General features: G+C 41.5%; 1 protein-coding gene and 1 long non-coding RNA gene across 8 annotated transcripts in view; one reads left to right on the forward strand and one right to left on the reverse strand.

Moving 5' to 3' along the window:
* Nucleotides 1-12,740, reverse strand: part of LOC132210021 (uncharacterized) — a 49,624-nt gene extending 36,884 nt beyond the window's left edge. The window contains exon 1 of the long non-coding RNA XR_009446177.1: nt 12,537-12,740. This is a non-coding gene — a long non-coding RNA (uncharacterized LOC132210021). The remainder of the gene's footprint in view (nt 1-12,536) is intronic.
* A 77-nt stretch (nt 12,741-12,817) lies between these two features.
* On the forward strand, nt 12,818-18,206 carry zbtb18 (zinc finger and BTB domain containing 18). Of its 7 annotated transcripts, none has more exons than XM_048535456.2 (2): nt 12,818-13,045; nt 14,822-18,206. In XM_048535456.2, exon 2 carries the CDS (start codon nt 14,836-14,838, stop codon nt 16,408-16,410), a length of 1,575 nt encoding a protein of 524 aa, XP_048391413.1. In that variant the 5' UTR covers nt 12,818-13,045; nt 14,822-14,835; the 3' UTR covers nt 16,411-18,206. The 7 variants fall into 7 exon arrangements, with proteins under 7 accessions (XP_048391413.1, XP_059504704.1, XP_048391414.1 ...); XM_059648721.1 differs by lacking the exon at nt 12,818-13,045 and adding an exon at nt 13,255-13,294; XM_048535457.2 differs by lacking the exon at nt 12,818-13,045 and adding an exon at nt 13,469-13,572.
* The last annotated feature ends 516 nt before the right edge of the window (nt 18,207-18,722 follow it).

Consider the following 18,722-nt stretch of genomic DNA (forward strand, 5'->3'; position numbering starts at 1 on the left):
TCACCTTAATGGATTCTCTGTCTAGATTTGGGAGCAAAATCACTGACACATCTCCACAGTTGGCTGAGGAAGAAATGCCCAAGGTATCCAGCACCCTGAGGACTTCCAAAGACGAGGCACCTACTCAGCCCCAGGGAAAACATGAATGCATGTTCTCAGCAATTATGACTTCATTAAAAGGCACAGACAGGCAGAGGGAACAGCAGACAAGTTTGACAGAGACAACTGGTAAGCTGAATCAAAGAATGGAAATGACCAGCAATGTTATAAGTGTGGCTGGTTCCAGCATGTGTGCGTCTGACTGCTTCCATGGATCTGCTGGTTACCACCAAGGAAACCCAGGTACAGCACATTCAGTATTTTCCAGACATACCCATGGACTTGCCCTCTGTCATTTTAGCCATATGTGCGCATCACCAATGACAAAGTGACAGGGGGGGAAGGGAGCCTGGTCTCACTACAGTTGCTCTTTCCCCTTAGGAATACTGGGTGGTTCCAGCAAGCATCTGCGGGGAGAAGCAGCCACATACAGGACATCCAGAAATTTCCTCTCACACACCAGTGATGTCCAGTCTCTCCAGCCCCCTACTGTCTGAAAAGCCAAAGCAAGCTGAAGTCCATGCTGAGGCAAGTAAGCCTGTTTCTGGCCAAGATGCACTCAGCAGGCCTGGGTCCTCTGTGCTCAAACGCTACGAGGAACAACTGGCCAAGTCCAAGAGGCCAACATGGCAACCACACAGCTGGCTCACTCGACCCAACATTGGGACTACATTCAGAGATAGTGGGAGGGAAAGGGAGAAAATAACTTGCTGAGGGCACATCATTGTAAATAATCCTGCACTTTTGCATATATATTTAGTTGGGCTATTAAAATGTTGGCTCCAGTGACAGACCTGGTGAAGTTGCACCCATTTGAGAGATGAACAGCCTTTTCAGACATGCCAAGGATGGAAGAAGTTATAATGGCCAAGCATTTCTTTCAGAAGCAACTGATTCTGGCAGCAGATACCATGAGACGTAACAGATCCTCAGACCGTGATATTTATGTCAAGGACATAACACAGGCAATAACACAGCAGGCCAAGCAGCATCAGAGGAGCAGGAAAGCTGACATTTCAGGCCTAGTCCCTTCTTCAGAAATGGGGGAGGGGAAAGGGGTTTTGAAATAAATAGGGAGAGAGGGGGAGGTGGATAGAAGATGGGTAGAGGAGAACATAGGTGGAGGGGAGACAATCAGGTCAAAGAGGCGGGGATGGAGCCAGTGAAGGTGAGTGTGGTGGGGAGGTAGAGAGGAAATAGGTCAGTCCAGGGAGCATGGACAGGTCAAGGGGACAGGATGAATTTAGTAGGTAGGAAATGGGGGTGGTGCTTGAGGTGGGAGGAAGGGATAGGTGGGAGGAAGGACAGGTTAGGGAGATGGGGATGAGCTGGGCTGGTTTTGGGATGCGGTAGGGGGAGGAGAGATTTTGAAACTTGTGAAGTCCACATTGATACCGTTGGGCTGCAGGGTTCCCAGGCGTAATATGAGTTGCTGTTCCTGCAACCTTCGGGTGGCATCATTGTGGCACTGCAGGAGTCCCAGGATGGACATGCCGTCTGAGGAATGGGAGGGGGAGTTGAAATGGTTTGCCACTGAGAGGTGCAGTTGTTTATTGCGAACCGAGCATAGGTGTTCTGCAAAGCGGTCCCCAAGCCTCCGCTTGGTTTCCCCAATGTAGAGGTAGCCACAACGGGTACAGTGGATGCAGTATACCACATTGGCAGATGTGCAGGTGAACATCTGCTTGATGCGGAAAGTCTTCTTCTTCTTCAGAGGCGAAGGAATTGGGAATAGGCTATGGCATTTTTGCAGGAAGGTGGACGAGAGGAGGTCCTTCGCCTCCGCCACATCTGCTCCCAGGATGAGGCATTCCACTCCCATACATCTCAGATGTCCTCGTTTTTCAAGGACCGCAACTTCCCCCACCTCAGTGGTCAAGAACGCCCTCGACCGCAATTCATCCCTCATGCCCCCTCCCCGCAATAACAACCCAAACAGAATTCCCCTCGTCCTCACGTACCACCCCACCAAACTCCGGGTCCAATGCATCATCCTCCGACACTTCCGCCATCTGCAATCTGACCCAACCACCAAATACGTTTTTTCCTCCCCACCCTTATCTGCCTTCCGGAGGGACCACTCTCTCTGTGCCCCCCTTGACTGCTCCACACTCCCCTCCAGCCCCACCACACCCGGCACTTTTACCTGCAACTGCAGGAAGTGCTAAACCCGCACCTACACCTCCTCTCTCACCCCCATCCCAGGCCCCAAGAAGACTTTCCACATCAAGCAGATGTTCACCTGCAGATCCCCCTTATCCCCTCCTCCCACCTCAAGCACCACCCCCATCTCCTAAGTACTAACTTCATCCTGTCCTCCCTAGCTCCCCACCTACACTCACCTTTACTGGCTCCATCGTCGCCTCTTTGACCTGTGTCTCCTCTCCACCTATCTTCTCCTCTATCCATCTTCTACCTGCTTCCCCCTCTCTCCCTATTTATTTCAGAAACCCCTTCCTCTCCCCATTTCTGGAGAAGGGTCTAGGCCGGAAACGTCAGCCTTCCTGCTCCTCTGATGTTGCTTGGCCTGCGATGTTCATCCAGATCTACATCTTGTTATCTCAGATTCTCCAGCATCTACAGTTCCTACTATCTCTGTCTCATTCTATCTGTCAGCTTTTTAAGGGAATATACTGTAGTTTCAAGGCTTGAAGATTAATAATGAGCAAAACAACTTAAAGTAGCCATGCAAAAGAATTTTGGGCTCTTATGCACATAACAGAGAAAGCTAGCACATAGATGCAGCAGACAATCAGGGAGGCTAATGGAATGTTGCCCTTATTTCAAGTTGGCTGGAGTATGAGAGTAGAGAAGTCTTGCTATAACTGTACTAGGTGCTGGTGAACCACATCTGGAGTACTGTGAGCAGTTTTGGTTTTCTTATCTAAAAAAATTATTTCATCAGAGGGAGTTCAGAGAGGGTTCACTAGGATGATCCCTAATATGGAGGAATTGTCTTACAAGCAAAGAAGAAAGGTTGGGACTCTACTGATTGGACTTTAGGAGAATGAGTGGTGGTCTCAATGAAAGATAAAGGATTTTTCAGGTGTTGCCAGGGTAAATGTGAGGGGACATTAGGACCAGAGGGTATAATCTCAGAATTAAGGGGAATCAATTTAAGACTGAGATGAGCAGGAATCTCTTATCTCAAAGGGTTGAAAGTCTTTGGAACTCCTTGCCACAAAGAGCTGTGTCAATTCTGAGGCTGAGATAAATAGCATCTTGAACAGCAGGGAATCAAAAATTATGGAGAACAGGCAGGAAAGTGATATAAGCTGTGTCCAATCAGCCAGGATCCTACTGAATGGCTGAGCAAGCTCAAGGGAGCCTACTCCCATTTCTATTTCTTATGGTCTAAAAGGATATGCCTCAGGTTTGCTCTTGAAAGTTCAAGAACTGCAAAAATCAACATGTCCTTGTGTATTTTGCACTAATCGGGACTGATTGCTATATAACCAATAGAAGGTAACCATCGTGAGTAAGAGTTCAAGCCCAGATCTTCCATCCTGGAAGTGGATTTTAATTAGGTTCTCTCTGGTATCTCTCTAATATAACGGTCCTGGTTGCTTGAGGCCATTATTTTTGATGTTCTAAATAATGATCTATTAATTGAAATTTCATGCCAAATAGATAGATTTCTGAATCAATAGATGCATGAATAATGCAGTTGCAACCTAGCAAGACCTCAAAATCAAAGGATTATGCTCTGCTCCTGAAGAGAGAAATTGTAATTTACTCTGCCTATTTTGCATGCACAGCAGCCATTTTGAGTCATTGTCAAGCTGTTGACTCTGGATCAAAGATGGTAAGGTTCCAAACTTATGTCCTTGAGGCTTCACTTGAGACATAAAATGATCAAACCAAGCTTCAAGTTTGCTTCTGCTTTGCTTTCCTTGCATTTCCAAAGACCTTTCAGATCCCATAGCTCTGTGAATTGTCATGCCTCTATTAGCCATACATTCTCCTTCTGTTAAGACCAGAGTTGATGGTGACTTGTGAAAAACCCCAATCTTTGAACTCTCATCCCCTGTAATTCTCCCTGCGATCCCATGCTTCTATCTTCAATTGCCCCCTTTCATTATAATCTTTCCCTCAGTGACCAATGATTCCCATTGACAGACTTTCCACTTTCCCCAACAGTCCATTGAATGGCCTCAATAAACCCTCTGACCCTTACTGCTTAAACCCCCAGGATTGACCATGGCCCACCCAACGCCACAAAACCCTGATTCTGTCTGTGTCCTGTGAGGATAGCCCTGCCCCAGCCCAGTGTCCCTACAGCACCATAGCTGGCACACGCATAATCCGTAAAATGGTTACACTTTATCTGTAGGACTGATCATAGCCCAGTCTAAAAACTGGAATTGAATGACCCCCTTCATTGACTGTGGCAAGTACCCCTGATTGATTCCAGGCCCCTTAATCCCTGAGATCTGATCCCCTCTAACTTTCAGACATTACCATTTGATTAAAGCACATGCAGTGTGTTTGTCATGTAGCTGCTGGTACATGCTGCAAGTTTAACATTAATGTAACATAGTGCCACACAGCAACATGTCTACACCTTGACTTTTCTGTGCTCTGGATCATGCCAAGCTGCATACCTTTCATCTGTGCTAAAAGACAACACAAGCCTTAGAGACTGACAACCTCTAACGTAACACCAAAGACCCTTTCCACTAAAAAAAATGCAAGCCGGATGGACTGACAGCATTTGGCATAACAGTGAAAAGCTTACAAAAAACAAAGCCAGCTATAGAGGATTCAAGTGAGACACAAAGTGGGTGTGTGATAAGAAATTAACCTAAGGGTGAAAAGATACATCCCATGCTGATGCATGAGATGTGTGTGTGTGTGTGTGTGTGTGTGTGTGTGTGTGTGTGTGTGTGTGTGTGTGTGTGTGTGTGTGTGTGTGTGTGTGTGTGCATGCACGTGCTTGCACTCAAAATGACCCCCTGGTAGAATCATGAAAATTAAAAATGTCTCAGAGCTCCAAAATGAAGCTTTGGAAGTCTGAAGTGGTGTATAATTTGGTTCGTGAGCAAGCATACTGATGTGGTGAGATTGGTGGTTTGATGACGCCCACAACGGCTGGAAGAGGCTGGTGTCCATGGAGCATGCAGGGATATGGTGAAGACAAAGTTAGATGAGGGCCCGGAGAAGCAACATACCACTCTCTGACTTCCATACTGGGAATCAGCAACATCTACTTTCTTAGGGAAGGTGGGGAAAATCGGGAACTTCATGGAAATAAAGCAAGCCAGGCTAATAATAAGATGCAAATATATGGAATTAAGATAGTTGCTGCTCATCAGTGAGGTTCAGACCTCACCATTTAAACCTTAAGGGGATAATTGGATTTTTTTCCTTAACATATAGTTTGACATTTTTCATTTTCACTATATGTTCCCCAACTCTCTCACCATTGTCCTTGCCACTCAAGGGAGCAAAATGTTCCATTCCAGAGCTTCTTGAGGACATAACTAGTTATATGCATGAGATAAAACTAAAGACATAGTTCATTTAGATTTTCATAAAGCATTTGTTCAGGTAGTACACAGGAGGTTATTGAAGAAAATGAGTCTTAATTAATTGGGATAATATATTAGCATGGACAATTGGTTAATAGACAGAGAACAATGAATAGGAATAAATGAATCATTTTGGGTTGGTAGGCTATAATTGCTGGGGTGCCACTCAGTGGTTGGGATTCAGCTGTTTAAAATCTACATCAATTATTCAAAATACTGTATTGAGTGTAATATTTCCAAACTTACTGATGATACATCATGGATTCACAAATAGACAGAGCGGCGAAGGTGGCTTCTGGCAGACTGGCCTTCATCAGTCAGGGTAGTGAATACAGAAATTCTGTTGCAGTTGTACAGGATTTCGGTGAGGTTGCACTTGGAGTATTGTATTCAGTTTTGGTCACCTTGCGATAGGAAGTATGTTATTAAACTGGAAAGCATTGCCAGGACTCAAGGAACTGAGTTATAGGGTAAGGTTGGTTAAGCTAGGATTTATTTCTTTGCAGCATAGGAGACTGAAGGGGGTTCTTATAGAAGTGTATTCGATCAGGAGAAGCATGGATAGGGTGAATGCACTCAGTCTTTTTCCCAGGGTTGGGGAATCGAAGACTATAGGGTAGCAGTTTAAGGTAAGAGGGGAAAGAATACATAAGAACCTGAGGGGCAACATTTTTACACAGACGATAGCAGACATAAGGAATGAGCTGCCAGCGGAAAAGGTTGAGGTGGGTACATTAACAACATTTAAAAAGCATTTGCATGAAAACATGGATAAGAAAGATTTAGGAGGATATAGGCCAAGTGCAGGGAATTGGGGTTAGCATGAATGGACATTTTGGTTGGCATGGACCAGTTTGGGCTGAGCGGCCTGTCTCTGTGCTGTAGGACTCTATGACTCTATGAATGCAAAGTGATATAGACAGGTTATGTGATCAAAAACATGGCAAATGGAATATGCATGGTAGGTGAAGTTATCTACGTTGGAAGGAAAAATTGAAATGTAATTTTTTTTAATTGATGACTCTGAAATATTGATATTCTTACATCACACAGATGCAGTAAGCAATTAAGAAAGCAAATGGCATATGCATCTATTACAAAGGAGTTGGAATATAAATGTTTTAAAAATTACTGCAACTATATAAGACCTTTGTGAGACCATGCCAAGAGTACCATATACTGTTGTGATCACCTTACCTAAAAAATGAAATATTTGCTTTGGAGGAAATGCATCAAGGATTCCTGAGGCTGATTCCTGGAATGAGGGAATTGTGCTACAATTCTGATTAAGTGGACAAGGTTAGGCTCAATTATCATTACAAAATACAGTTGTATGTGATTGACTTTAAAATAATGGAGGTGTGAGTTTCAATGGAACAAATAATCTTTTCTTACCTCTGATTTTTCTTTTGCTGGTTAATTTATCTAATTTTCTTCTGCTCAAAATTCAAAATCATGAGCATTTTAGAGACTGGTAAATAGCTCCGCTATTACTGCTGGAGTCAAATAGAATTCTGTGGCTGAGGTTCAAATAATCAGACCTCATGCCATAAGACCATAAGAAACAGGAGTAGGCCATTCGGCTCCTTGGGCCTACTCTGCACTCAATAGGATCATGGTTGATCCAATATTCCTGACATCCACTTGCCTGCCTTTTCCCTGAATTCCTCCACTGATCATGAATCTATCCACGTCAGCTGCAAATACATACAAGGATGCTGCCCCCTGAGTTCCCTGTGGCAAGGAGTTCCAACTCACAACTCTGAGAGAAGAATTTCCTCTTCATCTCATTCTTAAATTGGTGCTCTTTTATTTTGAGACTTTGTCCTCTGGTCCTAGATTCTCCCAAGAAAGGAATCATCCTCTTAGCATTTACCCTGGCAAACCCCTTAAGAATCCTGTATGTTTCAATGAAATCACCTCTCAATCTTCTAAACTCCAGTGAGTAGAGTCCCAAGCTGTTAGCCTTTGCTCATATGACAGTTCCTCCTTATCAGTGATCATTCTAGTGAACCTTCCCTGAATTGCCTCTGATGAAATTATATATTTCCTTAAATAAGGTGACCAAGACTGCTCACAGTACTCCAGATACGGTCTCATCAGCACCTTGCAGAGTTGCAGTAAGACTTCCCCACTCTTATGATACAAAGAACTAGATTATGTATCATTATTGCTCATCTCATGAATTGAAACTTGGTAATTTTTTTTCTTTTTGTTCATTTGTAGGACTTCTACATTGCCAATTATAATCTCAGGTTGGAATGCATGCCCTTAAGGCACTGTTTCCCAAAATGTTTCCCACTACAACCCCATTCTGAGGCCTGAAAATTGTTGCGACTCCTCAATAACAACCGTGAGAAGGAAGTTGGTGGAGAAGAGAAGGCTTGTGAGACTGGAGTGGACAGAGGTCATCAGCATTGCTGTCATGGAACTCACAATCTTAATATTTCATCCCAAAATCCCACTCAGAGTCCCAACACTCACTTCACAAAACCTTACAATGAGGGCCAGGTCATCCATCCAACTTTAGTCCCTGGCGATCTTAAAGCAAATGTCTTAATTATTTTTCAGCTCGCTCTTCAGTACTTTTTATCCCTTTTATGTGGAGAGTTCTGAAGATACTTAGTGCAGTTAATCAAACATTTTTTTTGTTCCTCTGCTCTTCATTCCAGTAGGTGTATAGACAATATGTCTGCCATCTGTTTCTGTTCTGGGCACTGATCCATCAAAAAAGTCAATCTTTGACAGAAAAGGGAACAAACGTTCTAGTTCTGCTTCATACTGTGTAGCTGCAGCAGGGCAATATTATCAATAACCAACACAAACCTGGTTTACTTTAAAAACAGGAAGAATATTTCGAACATAATGAGAAACAAAGAAGTTTCTGCAAAGAAATGGAAGATTTATTTCTGTCTGAACATTCTTTGGAATGTGTTGCTTCCAAGCATACATCATTAGAAAACATGGTTGCCAAATTATGAAAAAGCAAATTAGAACAACTATTTACTATTTCCCTATGTCATATGCATCCAAAGAATTAAAGCAACTTGCTTATTGCTTTCATATTGTAATATTCAAGCAAAGTACCAATACACTTTTTGTTTGTTTTACATTCCTTAGCATTAGGACTTACCTTAAACACACCTGCCTTCAGCTGATTATCGGTCTTTCAAATAAAATATGCCTCAATTCTGGTCTACCACCTTAAGACATGATTGTTCATTTACCCATCAAATCATCTTTTCTTCATCCAACTATTTCAAATTCAGCCACATTGTACAGTATTCAAATTTCAAATAAGTCAAGGAAAAAGCTGAAATGTTTTGAAATACTCATAATTTAAGAGACTGAGTAAGGGGGTAGTAATGCTATACTGCAATGGTTGATTCCAAGATATATGAATAGGAGATCAATGTAAAAGTACAAATCTAAATTAGTCTGAGATTCTCAAAACAACTCCAACAAAGCAAAATGCATAAAACGTGCCTTCAATCCAGTGCTGGTTCAGCAATATTATCCAGGACAAAGAAAGTAGTATTAGCAAATTAAAACGTCATATTACGTAGTTGGAATATTATTGAGTTTCATGGAGGACATGGGCCAGAGTTGGGGAGGTCCTTACTTTTATATTGAAGTAGTTCTAACTTTTATTGGCCTTATGGCCTGGATGTAGTTTATCTTTTCAATCAACCAGGTTAGAAGCATAGATTCCACAGAATAATCATTCCTTATCAATTTTTTCTGCTCAAACCATGAATAAAGTCATTCGTGGAAATTTAGAAGTGATAAGTTCCATTTTCTAAGATCATTTTCAGGTCTCAGCCTTTGAACCTCTTACTTACACTTCCCCCACTCATTGCTTTATAATTATTTTCAACTAACTCAAATTTACAGGCCCATAAAGGTTGGGAAAATCTCATGCTCATATTATTGGACTAGCAATGTAAAGATTGGGAAATCACGCAAATTATAAGACTGAATTTTAAAATCTGGTAATGTCCTGATTTCTGGAAATATTATCACACTAACTGTTGTGAAAATTCAATTGGTTCACATTGTCTTTTTGAAGAGGGATCCTGCTACTTCCACCCGCTAGCCTACAGTCCTATTAGTTTTTGGAAAAATTATTTTTGAAGAAATCATTATGTAATGGTGGCATGGTGGCTCAGTGGTTCGCACTGCTGCCTCACAGTATCAGGGAGCCAGGTTTGATTCCAGCCTTGGTTGTGCAGAGTTTGCATATTCCCTGTGTGTATGCATGGGTTTCCACCGGGTGCTCTGGTTTCCTCACACAGTCCAAATTTGTGCAAGTTCGGTGGATTGGCCATGTTAAATTGCCCACAGTGTTCAAAGATGTGCAGGCTAGGTGAATTAGCCATGGTAGTTTGGGTTTGTGGGATAAGTCAGAGGGTTAGGTCTGGGTCTGTTCTTTGGAGGGTCGGTGCAGACTTGATGAGCTGAATAGCTTCTTTCTGCACTCTAATGATTCTGTGAATACAGGTTGCTGCTTTGATTAGCGCCTCTTTTAAATACAAAAGCAAATTACCATATATTTAGCTTCTTTCTTGTTTTATAGCCCATTCAATTATCTTTGTTAATTTCCAGTGGTGAGATTCATATTGCTCATTTGCCTTATAAGTCTCTCCACAACAAAATAAACGAAAGAAATGATACCAGGCGGTATGGTTGCCCATGACTTATAAATGCAAACAAAATGGCTTCATAAAATATCCTGGGCCTGTAAATTCAGCCTTCATTCTTTTCACTTTATCCGATGAAAGTTGGACTTGGCAGTAGCATTCCCCTGACTTCTCTTGCAGGAAAGTAAAAGGGCACAGCATTGCATCCTGGCACTAGCAGCTGGGAATAGCAACCGAGCAGGTCAGATTACTGTATGATAGGCAAAAGCCTTGAGGTAGGAGGAGAATGGAACTATGACTTCACTGATTAGGGTTTATGGATATGACAACGTGATGGTGGGGTGTGTGGTTCATGGAATAGTATAAATTAAATTCTGAACATGGTTTTATACATTGGTTTTGTTCAATTAGATTGTTTTGTTATTTGTTCATTTAAGTTATACTATTGAGCTTTTGGGATTTAAATAAAAACAGATTGAAACTTGTTAACAATTTCAAAATGCTTATATCTAGGCCTCAAATTATTAGGAAGTGTTATAATCATATTAGTGTATTTAAAATCATCATAACACATTTATTCAGAAATATTGGCACAATTTTCCTGAGCAGCACGGGCTTTTGTTTTTGTTTTGAGGTTTTCCACTACCTGAACTTTTTTTTAAAATCTAGCTAATGTCCTGCATTAAAACTTTCCACAAAATGTCCTTCACAGTATTTGACTTGTGAAAATAACTGTTTGTTGCATCAAGAAACAAATAAACTTAGGTTTATTTAGTATCTGTAGCCCACAGACGTGTAAGCAACTGCTGATCACTAAGACCAGGGATTTTGTGCACAGATAAGTTTGGCACAGATGGAAAGACAGCACAGTTGGCACAAATGGCACAGCTGGCATCAATGGCACTGATGCACAGCTAGTACCTTTGGCACAATTGACAGTGTCAGTGTAGTTGGCACAGCATGAACAGCTGGCACAGAAGTATTACAGCTGGCAGTATTGGCATAGTACAGTCTTTCTCCCCCCATCAATTCTTATACAACTTTGGTAAGGTTTGACTTCATATTGTTAGTACTTTGTGTTAAATAAACATGTCTGTTTAGTTTCATGCTTCCTAATTCTGCTATTTTTAAAGTATCTTTATTGTCCTTTATCTACAATCTCAAAAGCTATACATGCAAAGTCCCAAATTGCCTAGAATGTTAGTGTCCTGCAATTTTCATACATTTTTCCACCTTAGTGGAATTGGATATTTCCAATTTTCACATTTAGTACAGATTGTGATGATTTATTCATTTTCAACATGTATACATATTCAAATGAAAATGACAGAAAGCTTGCTAATTCCATCGATCAATTGCTTCCCAAAAGCCCCCCATTCCTTCAACTAAAAATTTAAATGTGATAACATCATATGAAATTTGTGTTAACCAGCTTGGAGGATGGGAGGCTTCAATTAGTAGCATCTGATGAGAACAGAAAAAAAAAGACTCTTGCATGCCAAACTCATGTTGCATAAATAAATGCCATTGAAAATTTTCATTGCCCTGAAATTAACTCTTAATTATTAAAGCAAATAGCAAGTGCAGGTTGGTCTGGAACACAAGCAGTCTAAAAATTGACTGTGGGTCACAAGTTAAAGACTGAGGTCTGTCTGTCCTAGTGCAGATTTGCCTCAGTTGGGTGAGTTTTGTTAATTCTCAGCTGGATTCATCCAACAGATTACTATTCTGAGAGGGGAACACAAAAGCTGGTTATTAGGCCTATTGCTTCAACTGTGTTGTTTGTTATCAATCCTGAATGTCATTGCCAGTGGCCCTGGTTAAATCTGCAACCAGGAAATTTAATCTAGTCGCCTTAATTGAATGAATTTCGCCATTATATCTGAGCTACAGAAATACTGCACACAGAGGGTGGTTATTTTAGACAGGGCAACTGGTGTCACCAAGACATAATTGTGCCTCCTGAACACCAGTAACAGTAATCTCAGAACAAATTTTAAAGCAAAGTCACGTTTAAAACCTGGGCAGTTTTGGAGTTCTAGTTGAAAGAGGCATATGCCGTCGACAAGGTTTGAAAATTTAGAGAAGTCTTTGAAGAAATATAATTTTTCGAAAGACAGGGTACATGAACTGCAAGCCTCCAGTACTGGATTGACCGACTTACATCTGTAAATATTTGACCCTATATTTTGAGTTTTGTTCTCCCTTTTATGTTAAAATATGAAATATTTTATATGCAATATTTCAACATATTCTGAAATCTTACCTCTGCAGGTTTACTTATAGTTTGCACATTATCATACGCAAACTTTTAAAGTTTTGACCTTTTAGTACTGAAAAGATTTTTTTTCAATTACGCTTCCGCTTTCACAAAACCTTGCCTTCAAAGCTTTTGCAACTCTTACTGGCTTTACAGATCGGGCTGGCGATTGCGCATCGGGAAGGTGATCACAACTTGATCCTCTTCCCCCGACGCCACGAGGACTACAACTCCCGAGATTCATTCCAGCCTCCTCCCCGCCCACCCTGCCACCACCTTCTCGCCAACGTCCGAAGACGCGCAAATTCCCCCTTTTGCTGGCTCACGGTTACTCCGAAGCAAACCCTGGGCTGAAAGCGGAAACCCCGCCTACTTTCCGACCCGATTGGCTGGCCGGATCCTGGACTTTCTGGGGGTTTTTTTTCGGAAGGTGGCCGGACCGATTCCCGGCGCTTTTTGTGGTCGGCCTAAGACTTCAATGAAGACATGATGTCAGCCACACTTCCTCTGTCAAGGTAGGTAATGAGCACGAAATAGCAACAGCTCTCTAACATCTGGGCGCACTTGTCCCCGGCGCCCTGTCTATCTATCTATGTATATGTCGATCTCTCTCATGAAGTCCTGAAAGTCATTGGCTCCTTCCTTCCAACACCCCCCCCCTCTCCTTCAGCAATCCCTCCCACCATCTCCTCCTACTTTGTACTCGCTATTCCCGCAGGCAGAAAAGTGCCCCCTTCTCTTTTTTTAATATATTGTTGCTTCCTGTGAGTATCTCAGAGAACCAGATCCTCCTGGATTTCCTCATTTTAAAACAACTCCGGCTTAGAGGAAGGGGAGGGGAGACACAGTGTTGCCAGAAGCGGCGCGGAGTTACAATGTTTCAAAAATGTTACTCTTCACTACCCCCCGCCCCGTCCGCCTTCCCGAGTTGTTGCGCCGCGTTGTTGCTGGTAACCATTCACACGCTGGCGGTGGAACGCCAGCCCAGATCGTTCCATCGGACCAGAGGCGGCGGCGGCGGCGGTGGTGGCGGCTGCAGCCTGTTGTTACTTTATTTTTTTTCTCCCCACACTATGTGTGTGTGTGTGTGTTGTGGTTTGACTGCCGTCACCATGCATTGAGGATCTCTGCTGCTGTTCTTGCTGCAGCAACATTTAACAGGTCGCCCTGTAGCGTTTTTTTCTCTCTCTCTCTCACACACACACACACACACACACACACACAGCGGCCGCAGTTTGTGTCATTTCAAGTGAAGTGAATATATTTGGAAACATAAATAAAATAAAGGGAAGGGCGAGCAGAAAGGGGGCTTAGGGCTGGGTGGTGAGAGAGACACTGTCTGGTACTTTATTTGGAGGGGGGATTTTTTTCCCCCTTTTTTGTAGCAGATAATGTATTCAAACGTGAGATTGGTGGCAGCAGCAGCAAACACGACACGAGTAACATATGGCATTAAAAAGCAGCACAGCTGGAGGTAGCATTTCCATTTGAAGTGATGTCAGAGCAGCTGACAGTCTGGCATTGCTGGGTTTTTTTGTGTGATCTTGCTCCGTGTGCCGGTATCATTCCTCTTCAGTCTGCTTTTTTAAACTTGACAGACCGGAGTCACAAAGATTTAGCGCACCCTTGAAGGTGTTCTTTTAGAGGGATTGGTCACGAGAAGTTGGTCTGTTTTTATTCCTGTTGCAGGTATGGGGGGGATTCTACCCTTTTTTTTGCAAACCCTGCTAGGAATTTTGTATGATATTATATGTGCTTGTTTAATTCAGAGTTGACAGATCATTGTTGAGTGCAAGCTAATTTTTTTCTTAAGAGTTGTGGTAATAGTGACTAATTTGGGATTCGCAGATTGCGACGCGTGGAATTGCCCAGACAGCTGTAATCGCACTCCATTCTTTAATCTCTTTATCTGGGCAGCAGCTGCCATATGGCCATAGTCATCTGTATCAGATGTTTATAAGCTTCGTTTTCGTCCTGTCTCTGTCCTTTTAGGCATCTAATTTGATCAACAGTACCTTACTGACTATCATGTAATCTTTATTTTTAGCCATTTTAAGGATTAGAGATGGGGACACAGGGCACTTAATGTGATTGAGTTTGAGTTTTGTGGCAGTTTGCGTGTTTTTTTTCTCCCTCTTGTACGCGCTAATAGAGCGAGAACAAAATAATTTCTTGTTAAAATATGTTTTCCATTGTGTTAACTTTTATCTGTAGCATGCAGTATGCTTTAGGGTTTTACTACTCCTGTTTTATCTATTTCTACAAATGTTAACAAACTTTGTCTGCTACAGGTTATGAAGACAGTATGGAGTTTCCAGACCACAGTAGACATTTGCTCCAGTGTCTGAGTGAGCAAAGGCATCAAGGTTTCCTTTGTGATTGCACTGTCTTGGTTGGAGATGCCCAGTTTCGAGCCCATCGTGCTGTGCTTGCTTCGTGCAGCATGTACTTCCACCTCTTTTACAAGGACCAGCTGGACAAAAGGGACATTGTTCATCTGAACAGCGACATTGTTACAGCCCCAGCTTTCGCTCTCCTCCTTGAATTCATGTATGAAGGGAAACTCCAGTTCAAAGATTTGCCTATTGAGGACGTACTTGCAGCTGCGAGTTACCTTCACATGTATGACATAGTGAAAGTCTGCAAAAAAAAGCTGAAGGAAAAATCAACTACAGAAGCGGACAGCACCAAGAAAGAAGAAGACGCTTCAAGCTGTTCTGATAAAGGAGAAATTTCTTCAGTGAGCAGTGCACATATAGTGGGGGATCTGGCAAGCGAGGAAGATGAAACTGAAGAGGAAAAATCAAGTGCTGTGTTGAGCAAAAGGGACATAGTTATTGAATCTGGGAACATGTGGATGAGATTGCCCTCTGACTCAGCAGGCATCACTCAGCCTGGCGTTGAGGTTGAGGCACATGCAGTAACAGCTGGAAAAACAGTGTCCAGTCCCTGCAGCTCAACAGGCCCTTTGTCCCAAAGGTCTGCCAACTCCATTAAGGATTCAGCAGATGTTGACTGTGTGCTGGATTTGTCTGTCAAGTCTGGACTGTCAGGGGGAGAAAATGTCAGCCACCCTTATGTCTCTCCACATGGGGACAGTTCCAGAAATAACTTGGTGCAGGTTAAAGTAGAAAAAGAAGTGTTTTCCGATGAAGAAGGCAGCAGCACTAATGATTTTGATATGGAACAAAGTAGCACAGTGAAAGACAGTGCAGGCACTATGAATAGGCTTTGTTACGATTCACTCCATATGTCCGCCAGAAGAGAAGCTTCTGTGTCAAGCGAGATGGACCGAGAGGATCGAGCCAGCGATGATGAGATGGTAACCCCAGAGAATGACGGAGCCCAGATGGATGCAGGCATGGACAGCAGCTTGCTCCCTTACTGTTCTAATATACTTGGCTCAGCCGGCCAAATCTTCATGTGTCCCCTCTGCAACAAAGTCTTTCCTAGCCCACACATTCTGCAGATCCATCTGAGCACGCACTTTCGAGAGCAGGATGGCCTCCGCAGCAAGCCTGCCACTGATGTAAATGTTCCCACCTGCTCGCTGTGTGGGAAGACTTTCTCGTGCATGTATACCTTAAAACGACACGAGCGAACTCATTCAGGTGAAAAGCCATACACTTGCACTCAATGTGGGAAGAGTTTCCAGTATTCGCACAACCTGAGCCGTCACGCAGTTGTTCACACCCGGGAAAAGCCTCATGCATGCAAGTGGTGTGAGCGCAGGTTCACGCAGTCGGGTGATCTGTACAGACACATTCGAAAATTTCACTGTGAGCTGATAAACACACTCTCTGTTAAAACGGAATCACTTAACTTGCCTGCGATGCGTGACTGGACCATAGAAGAGAGCTCGCAAGAACTCTGGAAATAAAGTCTACCTGTCAAGCAGTCTGAAAAATCAAGTTTCTGGTAATCTCTTCTACAGCCTTTTGGGTACTGAATTCTCTCCATACAATAATAGCCGTAAATACTGTTTGTCAGAGCACAATCTACAAAGTGAGATTGTGAATCATATTGCAACATAAGGTAAATAAGAATTAACTATTAAACGCAACACTTATTTAATAAATACTCTAATTTTCTTTTCAAATGCACTCCTGCAGCTGTTGAGTGCACTGCAAAGGATGCTGCTGTATAGTACGTGAAGTTTCGTTGTTGAAATTTTCAACAATGAACCACTAATTCATTAAGGTTTTCATTGATATGTGTTAATATTTTAATGTTGCACAATTTCTGGATATTTAAAACATTTTTGTACAATGCTGTAAACAAGATAACTATGAATTTCTTTTCCATATGCCTAGGAATATGCATTTGCAGATGAATGGTTCTTTACTCTGTTTAATTTTAACCAGAAACTTGATGTAATTTAGATTCTAAATGTATGGGATTTTCAGGCAAAATAAAACTGTATGTTTGAAATGTGAATTATATTACTGTACATCCTACTGTATTGAATGGATTTAACAGACCTGACGAATTGCCCTTATGCTCTTAGTCGGGTCTTCTGAAAGTAAATATTGAGGCTATAGAACATGCATGAGTTTTATCAGATGTTTTTGGGGTTTTCCTTTTGCAATTCTATGAACTTGGCAAAGTGTGTAACTTAAGATTTTATTTAATTGGTGAAAGGAATATTATTTTCCTGGGATGCATTTTCTTTACAAAATGCGATAACACCGTGAAAAATAAAATCACTGGTGTTCCGCAGCAATTTAATTTTTTTTTTAAAAGTGCACTGCTATGCAGTTTCAACGTGTGAAGCATCTTTCCCAATTGCCTGTGTTCTCGTATATATTACAGAAAGTGGTACAGCACAAATTCCAATTGAAGTTCCCTGCTTTTATGTGAACAGAATTGTTAATGGTTAATGGAAATCATTTGATTACTTGGCCATGAAGTTTTAGGGGAAAGGAATCGTGAACCCACCTTTGAAGAAGGGGTTCATTATATTGTGTAACCAAGCAGCTGAAGTTACTGCTTGGTGTGTGTGTGGTTTTAATGAACAACACACATGGCAAGTGTTTTGCACAGTGTTTGTTTTCCTGTCTTGCACTCGCAATAAGGTCTATGGGAGTAGCACGGAAATGTGGCCGTTTTTCCCCCTTTTTTGTGGGTTTTATGTTTTATTTTTTACTTGATCGCCTTAACTACTGTAAACATAGCTTATTTTTGTGCATAAAGGCAATATGATTATTAATGGAAAACTGGATTGTGTATTGCTGAATTGTCTTTTTTTTTAAAAATGGGTCAAATGAGTTTTCCTTTTGGCTCTTGACATTGTTTTAAAGCTGTGAAATGGCCTCTAAGATTCTGTAATTATGCTAGTTACTTGAAGAGTTTAAATGTCTGACTAAAGTATGTTGAACTGTAGATTTTTAAAAAATGTTTAGATAAGACAATCAGTGTCTTTAAAATGATCAGCTTCCTTGGTTTCCTACATTAGTTTTCTTTGTCGTATTTTGTGAGTATGACTCTCAATTGCTTTTCCTTACAGATGACCTATACTAGATTTATTTTGTCATTTTTCCTCAATTTCCACTCCCCCCTGCATTTTACCTTTTTTTACCTGGATTTAGACTGACGTTAGCCTTGACAATCATAGTCTGTTTAATTTTCAGAACTGGGAGGGGAGGGAGGGGAGTAAATCATAACGCTGTTTAGTTTTGTACCTTGATGTGCCGTTGGTGGAATTTTTAAATTGTGTGCTAACTGCAATAAATTATGTAAATTGAAAATGTTGTTAGTTGCCTTTCTTTCTGCTGAATTGTATACATACTTAGTACTTTGAAGAATCATTTCTGGACATCTAAGCTTGTGGTGATTTAAACTTCCAAATCCTTTTAACAAATTAAGCTTTCTTCCACTTTATTTGCATAAGTATATCTTCAGTGAACTTGCTAATTTGTTAAAACACAACTTGTCGAAATTCAAAACATAATTTGAAATCACTAAAAAGATTTAACATTCATTCAGGTTAAGTTATACCTCACATGAATCACGCCGCACAAGGTAGTTTTAACTAATAAAATTGCATCCAATGTAATGATCTTTTTTACTTTTTAAACTTCATTTTTTCTTAAATTTAACTAGGTATAAATAGTATTGCTTCTGTCAGATACTTCTTCTATTCTGACGACGTTGTTGGACCATTACATTATTAAATTTTTTTTGTATAGAGGA

This window comes from Stegostoma tigrinum, chromosome 9 (assembly GCF_030684315.1).
Source record: "Stegostoma tigrinum isolate sSteTig4 chromosome 9, sSteTig4.hap1, whole genome shotgun sequence".
Lineage (NCBI taxonomy): Eukaryota > Metazoa > Chordata > Chondrichthyes > Orectolobiformes > Stegostomatidae > Stegostoma > Stegostoma tigrinum.

Bases quoted from the DNA above. Each gene is read 5' to 3' on its own strand.
- zbtb18 (XM_059648720.1), top strand. From the start codon at position 13,977: ATGGCATTAAAAAGCAGCACAGCTGGAG. The intron at 14,005-14,821 runs GTAGCATTTCCA...TGTCTGCTACAG, and splicing joins AAAAAGCAGCACAGCTGGAG to GTTATGAAGACAGTATGGAG.